The sequence below is a fragment of the Penaeus vannamei genome, chromosome 5 (assembly GCF_042767895.1).
Source record: "Penaeus vannamei isolate JL-2024 chromosome 5, ASM4276789v1, whole genome shotgun sequence".
Classification (NCBI taxonomy): Eukaryota; Metazoa; Arthropoda; class Malacostraca; order Decapoda; family Penaeidae; genus Penaeus; species Penaeus vannamei.
Genome location: NC_091553.1, coordinates 48331811 through 48345474, shown reverse-complemented (window position 1 = coordinate 48345474; position 13664 = coordinate 48331811). Strand labels below are relative to the sequence as shown.

At 39.2% G+C, this 13664-nt stretch overlaps 1 protein-coding gene across 1 annotated transcript in view; it reads left to right on the top strand.

Annotated features, from left to right (window-relative positions):
- Window positions 1-93, top strand: part of LOC138861821 (atrial natriuretic peptide receptor 2-like) — a 21483-nt gene extending 21390 nt beyond the window's left edge. Inside the window, exon 10 of the mRNA XM_070121675.1 lies at window positions 1-93. This exon is cut by the window's left edge and continues 69 nt beyond it. Within this exon, the coding sequence (XP_069977776.1) occupies window positions 1-93 (93 nt within the window).
- The last annotated feature ends 13571 nt before the right edge of the window (window positions 94-13664 follow it).

Genomic DNA, 13664 nt, shown 5'->3' with positions numbered 1-13664 from the left:
GTTGTGCAGGACCAGACGCCCACTTTCCTCGAGTATGTGTCCGAGAGCGAGCCAGGGTACTACTCCAGGGCCATGGCCTCGTCGAAGTTCTGAGAACGAGGGTGAAGGAGGAGGAGGAGGAGGAGGAGAAGGAGAGGGGAGGAGGAGAAGGAGGAGGGAAGGAGAAGGAGGAGGAGGTGGAGAAGGAGGAGAGGGGAGGAGGGGGGAGGAGGAGAGGAGAAGGAGGAGGAGAAGAAGAGGGGAGGAGGAGAAGGAGGAGGGAAGGAGAAGAGGAGGAGGTGGAGAAGGAGGAGAGGGGAGGAGGGGGAGGGAGGAGAGGGAGAAGGAGGAAGGAGGAGGAGGAGGAGAAGGAGAAGGAGGAGTGTGGAGGAAGAAGGAGGATGAGGAGGGAAGGAGAAGGAGAGGGGGGGTTGAAGGAGGAGGAGGAGAGGTGGAGAGGGTGAAGAATGAGAAGGAGAAGGAGGAGGAGGAGGAGAAGGGAGAGGGGGGGAGAGGAAGAGGAGGAGGTGGAAGTGGTAGTGGAGGAGGAGGAGGAGGAGGAGGAGGAGGAGGAGGAGGGAGGAGGAGGAGGAGGGAGGAGGAGGAGGAGGAGGAGGAGGGGGAAGGAGGAGGTGAGTAGGGGAGGAGAAGAGGAGGAGAGGTTTAAAGAAGAGGGGAGAGGAGGAGGAGGAGGAGATGAAAGGAGGGGAGAGGAGGAGGAGGAGGAGGAGAAGGGGGAAGGGAGGAGGAGGGGAAAAGGGTATAAGGATCTATTTGGATCTATTCTAATCCTTCCTCTTTCTGTTCCTTATCCTCTTTTCTTTCTCGTCTTCTCTCACGCTTTCTCTATTCCTTTCTTTATTCTCTCTACATCCTTTCTCCTTCTCTCCCTCTTCCCCCTCCCGCCTTACCCCTTTCTCCACCCTTCCTCCTTCCTCCTTCCTTCATCTCTCTCCACCCTCCCTTCTCTCCTTCCCTCTCCTACTTCCCCTTCCTTTCCTTTCCTCCCTCCCTCCCTCCCTCCCTCCCTCCCTCCCTCCCTTCCTTCCTTCCTCCCTTCCTTCCCTTCCTCCCTCCTCCTTCATCCCCCCTCCCTCCCAACCTTCTCTTCCTTCCCCTCCTCCTTCCCCTCCCTTCCTCCCTCTCCCTACCTTCTCCCTTTCCCTCCTACTTCCCCTTCCTTCCTTCCTCCCTCCCTCCTTCCTTCCTCCCTCCCCCTCCCTCCCTTCCTACCCTCCCTCCTACTTCCTTTCCTTCCCCTCCCTTCCTCCCTACCTTCTCCCTTTCCCTCCCTCCTCCTTCATCCCTTCTCCCTCCTCCTCCCCTCCCCTTCCTCCTTCCTCCTCCTCCCTCTCCAAGACAGCTGAGGACGACATCGCTTTGGTTTCCAAGGAGACGAAGGTCAAGGATCACTGCATACTGAAATCTCCCGCCGATTCTCACCCATTCTCGCCAATTTTCACCGATTCTCGTCGATTCTCGCTAATTCTCGCTGATTCTCGCCGATTTTCGCTGAATCTCGCTGAATCTCACCAATTCTCACAGTTCTCGCCGATTCTCGTCGATTCTCGCCAATTTTCGCTGAAACTCACAAACTCTCACAGATTCTCGCCGAGTCTCACAAGTTCTCGTCAATTTCTCGTCGATTTTCGCAGATTCTCAATTTCTTGTTCTCCTTTCTTTATTCTTTTCCTCTTCTTCCTCCTTTTTCTTCTTATCCTTATCATTATTTAGTCTTATATCTGTTTTCTTTGTCTCTCCTCTTCTCTTTATTTTCTTTTTCTCTCCATTTTCTTCTCTTTCTTCTTCTCAATTTTCTTCTTCCTTTTCCTTCTCTCTAATTTCTCCTTTTTCTTCTCTATTTTCTTCTTCCTTTTCCTTCTCTCTATTTTCTTCTTCCTTTTCCTTCTCTCTATTTTCTTTTTCTCTTTATGTTCGTCCTCTCTTCCTATTCCTTTTTCATTCTCCTTCTTTCCCTTCATTCTCCATTTCAGTATTTTTTATAGCCTTCGTAAACCTTTGTAAAAATATGTAAACACCAAAAATAACATTTTTTTAATTCAAGAAAAATAGTATGATATAATGAAAATAATAATAATAATAATAATAATAATAATGCTATTGTCATTATTATTATCATTATCATATTACTATAATTATCATCATTGTCATGTTATTGTCATTATTATCTTTATCATATTACTATCATTATCATCATCATCATATCATTATCATTATTATCATTATCATATTATCGTCTTCATTGTCATTATCATTAACATCATGATCACGGTTATCATTGCTATTACTCTTATAATTATGATGTTGGTCTTAATTAATAGGGATGATGATGATATTAATTAGAATGACGATTGCAATGATACTAATATTAATGAGAATACTAATTATGGTATTGGTGATGATGATGATAATGATTATAATAATAATGATGATAAAATCAGTAGTTGTAGTGATAATGATGTTTATGATAATAATATCGATGATAATTATAGTAATAATAATTATAATAGTAATAATAATAATAATAATAAAAACAATAATTAAGATAATAATAATAATGATAAAAACAGTAATGATAACGATAATAACAAAACAATAATAATAATATAATGATAATAATAATGATAATAATAATGATAACAATAATAATAATAATGATAACAATAATAATAATAATAATGATAACAATAATAATAACAAAATGAAAATAATAATAATAATGATAATCATAATGATAATACCATCTATAATAATAATGACAGTAATGGTGGTGATGATGATAAAAATAACAAAAATATGATAGTAGCAATGCCAATAAAGATAATATCATCAACAATAAAAACAATAATGCTAAAAATAATAATGATAATAATGATGATGAAAAAATAAAAGATATTAGATAATAATTTCAATAATGATAACATTAATGATAATGATGATAATAATAACAATAAAAATAATAACGATAATGCCATCAATGCTGATAATGATATTAATAACCACAACAGAAATTAATTATAAAAATGAAATGATGATAATAGTAATGATAATAATTACAATGATATCCATTATATTGATAAAAGATGATGTTAATGATAATAATGATAATAGTAATGCTAACAACAATACTATTAATAATAGTGATAATAATAATAAAAATAATAATGATAATAGCAAAAATAATAATAATAATAATAATAACAAAATAATGGTAATAATGATAATATATATAATAATAATAATAATAAAATAATAATAATAGTAATAATAATGATGATAATGATAATATCAATAATAATAATAATAATGATAATAACAAAACACTAATAATAAAAGAAAAAAATAATAATGATAATAATATTAACAATAACAATAATACAGTAATAAGAATAATAATAGTAGTAGTAATAACCACGATGATGATAATGATAATGATAATAATAATGAAAACGATAATAATAACTATATTTATATCAGTAAAAATAATGACGAATGGAAAAACACAAAAGTAATGATCCAAAAATAATAATTTCATGATAATAATGGTATCATCATAATGATAAGATAATGATAACAAGAAAATAAAGTTAATGATAAAACAAATGTAGGAACAATAAAGATATACCAACGTGTAGTGTAAATCCTCCTTCTTGACAGTAAGGTCGTAATTCCCAATGTTTTGCAAAGCACTCTAGCCTTTAAGAACAGACTCATTCCCCTTGGTAGCTAAAATGTAAACGTTTTTTTCTCTCTCTTAAGATGAAACAATAAAGAAACCTTCTTTTGTTTGTTTGTTTGTTTTATAGCATCTGCTTGTTCAAAAGTGTCTTTGTCAATCTGAGTAGAAAGAATTTGAGGTTAAAGAGTAGATTTTGAAGTCTAATGATGATAATTATGCATGTTTGCGTGTGTGTGTGTGTGTGTGTGTGTGTGTGTGTGTGTGTGTGTGTGTGTGTGTGTGTGTGTGTGTGTGTGTGTGTGTGTGTGTGTGTGTGTGTGTGTGCACGTTTATAAATACATACATGAATAAATATGTATATACAAATTGTATGTAGATAGACAGATAAATGTATAAAAAAAAATAAAAAAATAAGTTTTCTTTTACCTGCATCTCGTAACCAGCTGACACTCGGCTGAAAATAAAAATGTAAAATTAAAACACGATCTGCCTCTGCATTATTTTATTTCGTGAATTGATACAGTAGCTGAGAAACAAGAGCTTTTCTGAAGACTTCCGATAGCAAACAAATCGGCGGGGTTTTTTGCATCTGCGAAAGACTCGACCCATTTAGTAATCATAAATATGAACACACTTCTACACATAAATATCTATCTTCTACTCTAAATAGAAAAAAATAATAATATCTATCGGACATTATCTATCTGATATGCATATCTATCAGAGAGATAGATAGGCATATACTTTTGTCTATAAACATATATATAAATATTTATTGGATCGGCCTCGCATTTTTTAAATAAATCGACTGTGTTTAATATTTGTGTTGATATGCTCTAAGTACAGTGTGATAATAAAGCCTTATTACTGCGATAAGTTATATAGTTTGTTCGAAATAGCATCAAAGGAACCCTTATGACAGGTAGCCCCACTTCCAATTAGCCAATTAAACCAATTATCCCCACTTCCAATTAGCCAATTAAACCAATTAACCCCACTTCCAATTAGCCAATTAAACCAATTAGCCCCAAATCCAATTAGCCAATTAAAGTTCACATTTTCTGTAGAGTATTTTGATGGCCGTTCATCGTCTGGAACACTTTGTTCTTATGAATGAAAGAGCAGAATTTTTATTTTACTTCTGATCATTTGAGTATGAGCAAGTATATCAAAAGAATAATTAAGAGTCTTGCAATATCTGATATCTTACGGTGCATCCTCATTGGTTAAGCACGATGACGTCATAAGCTCCGCCCCCTTTTTTTTGTCCCGGTCAATCCGTGCAATTCTGAACACTATTTCTTCAGCAAATATATTTTTTATTCTTTATTTATTTGATCAGTATTGACACTGATGCAAAAATAATCAGAAAGCCAAGAAAAAAGAAGCAAAAAACACTCTAGATATTTGCAATGAATGAAGACGAGTAGATGACAAGTAGGCGGAGCTTAGCTCAGCAGTTACCAACTAGGGTTTTCACCGAGAGTGGCGCTACCTGTATTAGAGTGCACTGCCATGATCGTGATGCTGAAGGAGTTCTTTAAGAAAAATACCTTTGAACGAAAACGAAGACATTTTCCTTTGTTTTTGTTTTTTATTCTTTTTTCAAATTGCAATGTGTATTTTTCTTTTTCTTAATTATCATGTTAATCTCAATCAGTATTTGAGGGGAAATCCATATATCACAGACACTAATATTTTTTCTAGTGAGATTTGAAATTCCACTCTGTCAACTTTTCTTTGGTGAAATGGGGTACAGATTCTATTCTGACAATGAAAATGTATATATACATACATTAATAAATTTATGTATATATAAATATATATATATAAGTACATATATATATATGTGTGTGTGTGTGTGTGTGTGTGTGTGTGTGTGTGTGTGTGTGTGTGTGTGTGTGTGTGTGTGTGTGTGTGTGTGTGTGTGTGTGTGTGTGTATGTGTATGTGTATGTGTATATATATATATATATATATATATATATATATATATATATATATATATATATACGATCTCCATCAGAAAAATATCAAACTCGCTATCTCTAAGGCTTAAAATCCTAAATATAACATACATGAGAACCGACCTTCTTTGCAGCGCTCATTGCGTGAGAGAGAGAGAGAGAGTGAGAGAGAGAGAGTGAGAGAGAGAGAGAGAGTGAGAGAGAGAGAGAGAGAGAGAGAGAGAGAGAGAGAGAGAGAGAGAGAGAGAGAGAGAGAGAGAGAGAGAGAGAGAGAGAGAGAGAGAGAGAGAGAGGGAGAGAGGGAGAGAGGGAGAGAGACAGACAGACAGACAGACAGACAGAGAAACATAGACAGAGACAGACAGAGAGAAGAAGAAGAAGAAGGAAAAAAAAAGAAAGAGCAAGAGAGAGAGATCCCCAAGGACCAACCCCCAAGGACCTCTTCCCCAAGACCATTTCCCAAGCACCCTTTTAGCTCGACCCGAGACCGAGACCTCCCTGACAGAGCACCGCGGCACCACGCACGCCCTGGCAGTCGTTAAACATATTATTCACGAGCGTGTAATAAGTTTCATCATTACGGTCGTATCGGACAGCGAAGGGCCCGGCTCCCTGGACGAAGGCAGCCCCGTCGCCCCACATGGCAACCCCGTCCACTTTCCTCAGGTCGACGCCGATTTCTGTGAACGTTCCTGGGGGGAGAGAGAGGGGAAGGTTGTGGGCGTTCCTTTTTTGGGGGGTGTTGTGTTTCTGTCGTCGTTGGGGGAATCGCGAAGGTGTGTGTACGTGGAATGTTAGGGGCGGATGTGCTTAGACAACACACTCGTGGGCATGAACAGAATTGTAAACACAAGGAGGTAGACATGCATATAAACACACACACACATACACCAACCCCTACACCCATACACACCCCCACACAGACACACACAAAGCCCCATCCCAACCCCGACCCCCCCACCCCACCCCCACCCACCCCCCACAGACACACAAAGCCCCATCCCAACCCCTCCCCCCACAGACACACACACAAAGTCCCATCCCAACCCCTCCCCCCTCCCCACCCCCCACCCATCCCACAGACACACACAAAGCCCCATCCCAACCCCTACCCCCTCCCCCTACCCACCCCCACAGACACACACAAAGCCCCATCCCAACCCCCTCCCCCTACCCCCCAACCCCCCACACTCAAAGACCCATCCCAACCCCTACCCCCATCCACCCCCACACAAAACCCCATCCCAACCCCCAACCCCTCCTCCCACCCCCTCCCCCTTCCCCCACAGACACACACCTGAGGCGTGGAGCTTGGCGAGAACCGCGAGCGACCTCTCCGAACTGTAAATCCCCAGACGGAATCCGGGAATCCTCTCACAGGTCGCTTTGGCGTCTTGGATCGCCTCTGTCCCGTGGATCCAAAGGTAGGCCAGGTTGTCCTCGTCGACCCAGAAGGACCTGTCTTGGGCCTCTGCAGGAAAAAAAATAGGCTTGGTTGTCCTCGTCGACCCAGAAGGACCTGTCTTGGGCCTCTGCGGGAAGAGCCAGGCTTCATAAACCAATAGGGACAAGGATATGCATTGGAAGGTGTCCTTAAAATGGTCCTTCACTGTAGGATATGCATTGGAAGGTGTCCCAAGAGGGTCTTCATCAATAGGATCTGTACTGGAGGGTGTCCTTAAAATGTTCCATAACCGAAGGAGCAGTACTGGAGAGTATGATTGTCTACAGTGAGTGATGATGATGATAATGAAGATGATGATGATGAAAATGATAATGATGATGATAATAATGAAAATGATGATGAAAATGATGATGATAATAATGAAAATGATGATGAAAATGATGATGATGATGATAATAATGAAAATGATGATGGTGATAATGAAAATGATGATAATGAAAATGATGATGATGATGAAAATTATGACGATGATGATGAAGAGGATGCACAATAATACTATACAAATGCATTGCTGAAGCCAATACTCCTACCAGGAACTTGGTAGAAAAACCCACAATGCAGAAACATCTAGTTTGTGCATTGTGGGTTTTTCTACCATAGTATCAACGCGGTATTGTGCTTTTTTTCTATTCAACCAGGAACTTCATGCGTATGTGTGTGTGTGTGTGTGTGTGTGTGTGTGTGTGTGTGTGTGTGTGTGTGTGTGTGTGTGTGTGTGTGTGTGTGTGTGTGTGTGTGTGTATGTATGTGTGTGTGTATATATGTATGTGTGTGTGTGTGTGTGTGTGTGTGTGTGTGTGTGTGTGTGTGTGTGTGTGTGTGTGTGTATGTGTGTGTCTGTGTGTGTGCATGTATGTGTGTCTGTGTGTGTGTGTGTGTGTGCATGTATGTGTGTGTATGTGTGTTTGTATATGTGTGTGTGTGTGTGTTTGTATATATGCATGTGTGTATGTGTGTGCCTATAAGAATGGTATGATTGAAAAAATTATATGCATAATCTAAAATTTGCAACATTGCTAAGTTATGTCACTGCAAAGCCAGCGCTCCACCACTCATCTGTGCCCCTTCTAGTGCAACCGCAGTATTTATCTGTGTCTAGTATAATTTTGTCTCCAAATGGAAAGCATAAAGTTATAGTAGAAAGAAGAAAAAGGTAAAGAAAGAAGTGAAAAGTAAAGTAAAATAATTATAATAATAATAATATGAATAATTAATAGTAATGATAATAACAATAATGAAAACAACGATGAAAATAACAACAATGATAATGGTAATATCAAAAATAGTAATAATAATGATACTAATAACAAAATAATGATAATAATAATAATAATAATAATAATGAAAATTATGACAATAAAAATATTGATAACACTAATAATAATGATAATACTAATAATGATGACAATAATAATAATAATAGCAACAATAATATAAAAATAACTAAAAAAGGATGATAAATAATGATAATTATACCAATCATAATAACAACAACATCAGTAATAATAATAATAACGACCATATCAACATACACACTCCTGAATCACAACCATTTTTCTTATATACAAACCTACAACTTGTGAAAAACATCGTGAAACCCCCATTTAAAAGCCAGACCATTTAAAAGTCCGACACCAAACAATCAGTAATTTTTTAAGTTGATTTTATTACCTTTCTCTTTTTCCGTTTTCTTACAAGGAATTAAAAAAGTCGAAGGTAAGAAAGTCACGGAATTTTGCAACGTCTAAGTACTGTATTTAACCACATGGCCATAAAAGCTATCTATCTATCGATCTATTTGTCTATGGCTATCTACCTATCTAAATATCTATCTAGCTACCTATCTTTCTAACTGCCTATCTATGCCTCTCTACTAATATCTCTATCTGTCTACCTATCTATATCTATTTACCTTTCTATATACCTATCCATCCATGCCTGTCTACCTATCCATCTATGTCTATCCACCTATCTATCTACCTATTTGTCTAAAAATCTACCTACCTACCTACCTATCTATCCACCTACATACCTATCTACCTGCCTATCCACCTAGATATGTTCCTATCCACCTAGTCACTACCTATCTACCTACCTATCCACCTACATACCTACCTACCTACCTACCTACCTACATATATACATACATACATACATACATACATACATACATACATACATACATACCTATCCACCTACATACCTACCTACCTACCTACCTATCCACCTACATACCTACCTACCTATCCACCTACATACCTACCTACCTACCTACCTACCTACCTACCTATCCACCTACATACCTATCTATCCATCTAGTCACTATTTACCTACCTACCTATCCACCTACATACCTATCTATCCATCTAGTCACTACCTACCTACCTACCTATCCACCTACCTATCTATCTATCCACCTAGTCACTACCTACCTATCAATCCACCTACATATCTATCTGTCCACCTACATACCTACCTATACACCTATCCACCTAGTCACTACCTACCTACCAATCCACCTACCTATCTATCTATCCACCTAGTCGACCCATCCATCTATCGCTCACGCTTGGCTCCACAACATAGCAAGTGAACTGAACCCACTCACGGTTCCACATCATTAAGGTCGATTTCTCGTTCTGTTTGAAGGTAATCTCAGCCAGTTTGGCGCTGGTCATACGGCACTCCCCACCGCCTTCCTGTGGAGACAGAAAAACAGCTGATTTTTTTGCTTAGGTTTTGTGTATTTGAGCTGTGTTGGGTTTTGTATGGGGGGAGGGGGGGTGTTGCTTGATTGTGTGTGTGTGTGTGTGTGTGTGTGTGTGTGTGTGTGTGTGTGTGTGTGTGTGTGTGTGTGTGTGTGTGTGTGTGTGTGTGTGTGTGTGTGTGTGTGTGTGTGTGTGTGTGTGTGTGTGTGTGTGTGTGTATGTATGTGTGTGTGTGTCTGTGTCTGTGTCTGTGTCTGTGTCTGTGTCTGTGTCTGTGAGTATGTGTGTGTGTGCATGTTAGCATGGATTGGTTGAATATATATATATATATATATATATATATATATATATATATATATATATATATATATATATATATACATATATATATACATATATATATATATATACATATATATATATATACACCTATATATCTATTTATCTATTTTTTTCTTCTATCCACCTATGTGTATGCAATCCTAAATTGAGTGTAGACTTTCAATCGAATGCCTTTTCGCCAACAAAAAATTATGCCGTCCCACATAACTTTTTTGCGTTGAACCATATTCATGTTGCCAAATGTATAAATGAATATGAATGAGAATGAATATGAGAACGAAAATCTTCACAATACAAGGGATGTATTTGACCAGTAATTCAAGGGATGTATTTAACCGGTTTCGAATATATCATATATATGGCGAAGATATATTCGAAACCAGTCAAATACATCTAAATTGTGAAGATATTCATTCTCATTCATACCTCTCTACTTCTTTCGTCTATTCATCTATCCACAGAGCGTGAAGCCAATAAAAATGTTTTTGGGACCATATGTATTGCAAATAATTTGAATAATAAAAATAATCACGCTAACAATAATAATAACAATAATAATAATAGTTGTAGCAGTAGTAGTAGCAGTATCAATAGTAGCAGAACAAATAAAAATAAAAATAAAGTGAATAATCAAACAGGCACAAACATAGATGAATAAAGACATGAATATATGGATGGATGAATGTATACATAGATAGACAGAAAAGGAAGAAAATAGACAGATAAATACATCAGTGATAAATAAACATGTATACAAATGATAAATAAATAAACAAAGACACAAATAGATCATCACATAAACAAAGTCATCAATCAACGATAGAATAACATGCTATCTAGGCCTGTATGCAGAGTGGCCGTAAGGGCGAGAATAGAATGTCATACTCACTTGGACCACGAAGGAGGCAGCCAAACAGGTCAAGGAAGTGCTACACTGCGAGCGACATTGACCTGGGGGGGGGGGGGGGGGGAGAGAAGCAAAACATTAGCAACTTTGGCAAGAAAACGAGAGAGGGGGGGAAGGGGGAGAAAGACAGATAGAGGCAGAGAGAGAGAGGGGGGGGGGAGGGAGGGAAGGAGAGAGAAAGAGAGAGGGAGGAGGGAGAGAGAGAGAGAGAGAGAGAGGAGAGAGAGAGAGAGAGAGAGAGAGAGAGAGAGAGAGAGAGAGAGAGACAGAGAGAGAGAGATTAAGAGAGACAGAGAGAGACAGAAAGAGAGACAGAGACAGAGAGAGAGAGAGACAGAGAGAGACAGAGACAGAGAGAGAGAGAGAGTCTGAGAATTTAACGACGAACAATGATTACCTTCCCACGTCACCAACGCTAGGAACTTCCCCACCCACTCTTAAAAGCTACATTTCATTTGACCAGGGATGACGGCGCTGACCAGACCCCCTCCCCCTCCCCCCTTGAGGAGCCTCCCCCCATGCACGCTCTCGCTGGACGCGCCTTTGGGCTCCCTTCGGCCACGACTGCACCAGACAGCCCGCGCCACGCTACCACCTCTTCAGAATCAACAGCCGAACCTGAATCGTGTCTCCATAAGCCACCAAAATCGAGGGAAAATAAAACCCTGGGAGGGAGAGAGGGAGGGAGGGGGAGAAAGAGAGAGAGGGGAAAATAATGAAAATGAAAAGAAAACAAAACCCTGACAGGGAGGGAGGGAGGGAGGGGGAGAAAGAGAGAGGGGAAAATAATGAAAATGAAAAGAAAACAAAACCCTGACAGGGAGGGAGGGGGAGAAAGAGAGAGAGGAGAATAATGAAAATGAAAAGAAACAAAAGAGGGAGTAACTCAAGAAAGAGAGAGGTTGACACAACAAAATAGATACATAAAAGGATGAATGAGAGGACTTTCCGTAAAAAGGGAAGTAGAGGAAGAGAAAAAAGAAAAGGCAAGGGAAGTATCAAAAGAAGAGGAAAATGTCAGAAGACGAAAGAATAAGAGAAAGAGAGAAGAGAACAAAATATAAAGAATAAGTGAGAAAGAGCGAGAGGGAATATCTTGTCCATGAAGAGAAAAAAAAAGAGAATTGATTTTTTTTTCCATTCAAATTTAATACTAATTCCACTTATTACAACAGACATTCTTTTCCCTGTTTTCGTCTGTTTATTTGCTTCGAAACGACCCTCCGTGTGAGAGGAAATGCCGGCGTGACCATCCACTGGCAGTGCGCGGGATCGAACTCGAGTCAGCGAGATGGCAAGACGAGAACGCTAACCACTGCACCGCACAGCAATAATAGGAAGAGAGAAAGACAAAAAAAGAAAGACAGAAGAAGGTAGAAAGAAAGACAGAAGAAAACAGCTGACGAGTAGACTGAAAGACAGAAGAAAAAAGCGAAAGTAGACCGAAAGAAAGATAAAGAAAAAGAGCGGAAAATGAAAGTAAAAAAAAAAGAAAAACCTGAAAATAGAAAATAACAAGACAAAGGCAAAGACAGAAAGAGAAAAAAAGAGAGAAAGAGGGCACGAGAAACGAAAAGAAAGAGAATGATATAGAAAAAAAGACAGAAAAACGAAAAGAAAAAAAAACAGAAACAGAGAGAGAGAGAAGACAAAAAATAAACAGAAAGAGTAATAAGAAAAAAAACAGAAAGAAGAAAAAGACAAAATAAGAAAAACAAAACAAAAGAAAAATAACAAAACAAAACAAAAAAACAATAAAAACTCACAAAGACTGGTCGCGGGAAGGACCTCCACCGGGACCGTCACCTCGACCTCGGCCTCTTGACCTTCGAGGACGAGAAACCCTCCTCGAGTGGCATTCACGAACCGCACCAGCTGCTCCTCGCCGCCCACGCCGCCCACGGAGGAAGCCGCCCACCACCACGCCGTCAGGAGCCACAGAGGAGACATGGGCGTGGGCGGGATTAGTCTATTTTTGCTTTGTTTGTTTGTTTGTCTCTCCTTGTGGTCGTTGTAATTCTGTGGATGAAGGAGAGGGAAGGAAGGAGTGGATAAGAGAGAAATCGATGATGATGGATAAACACAAATCGAAGAGAGGACGAAGGAGCCGACACAGGCAAGTGGGAGGGAAATAAGGAACCACGAAAAAGTCGAAAAGTAATAAGAGGAGAGAGAGAGAAAAAAAAACACAGAGAGAGAGAGAGAGAGAGAGATTAGAGAAAGGCAGAGACAGAGAATGAGAGATTAGAGAAAGGCAGAGACAGAGAAAGAGAGACAGAGAAAAAGAGAGAGAGAGAGAGAGACAGAGACAGAGATAGACAGATAGGCAGACAGAGACAGAGGCAGAAACACAGACACAGACAGACAGAAACATACATGGACACTCATGTACGAAGACTGAACACGTCCTTAGGGATTAGCCACAAATATGCATATGCTCAGGTAGTAAAAAAATACACACGTTTTAATGTCTTTTATTTCTCTTTCTCTTTCTCTTTCTCTTTCTCTCTCTCTCTCTCTCTCTCTCTCTCTCTCTCTCTCTCTCTCTCTCTCTCTCTCTCTCTCTCTCTCTCTCTCCATTTTTCTCTTTCTCTCTT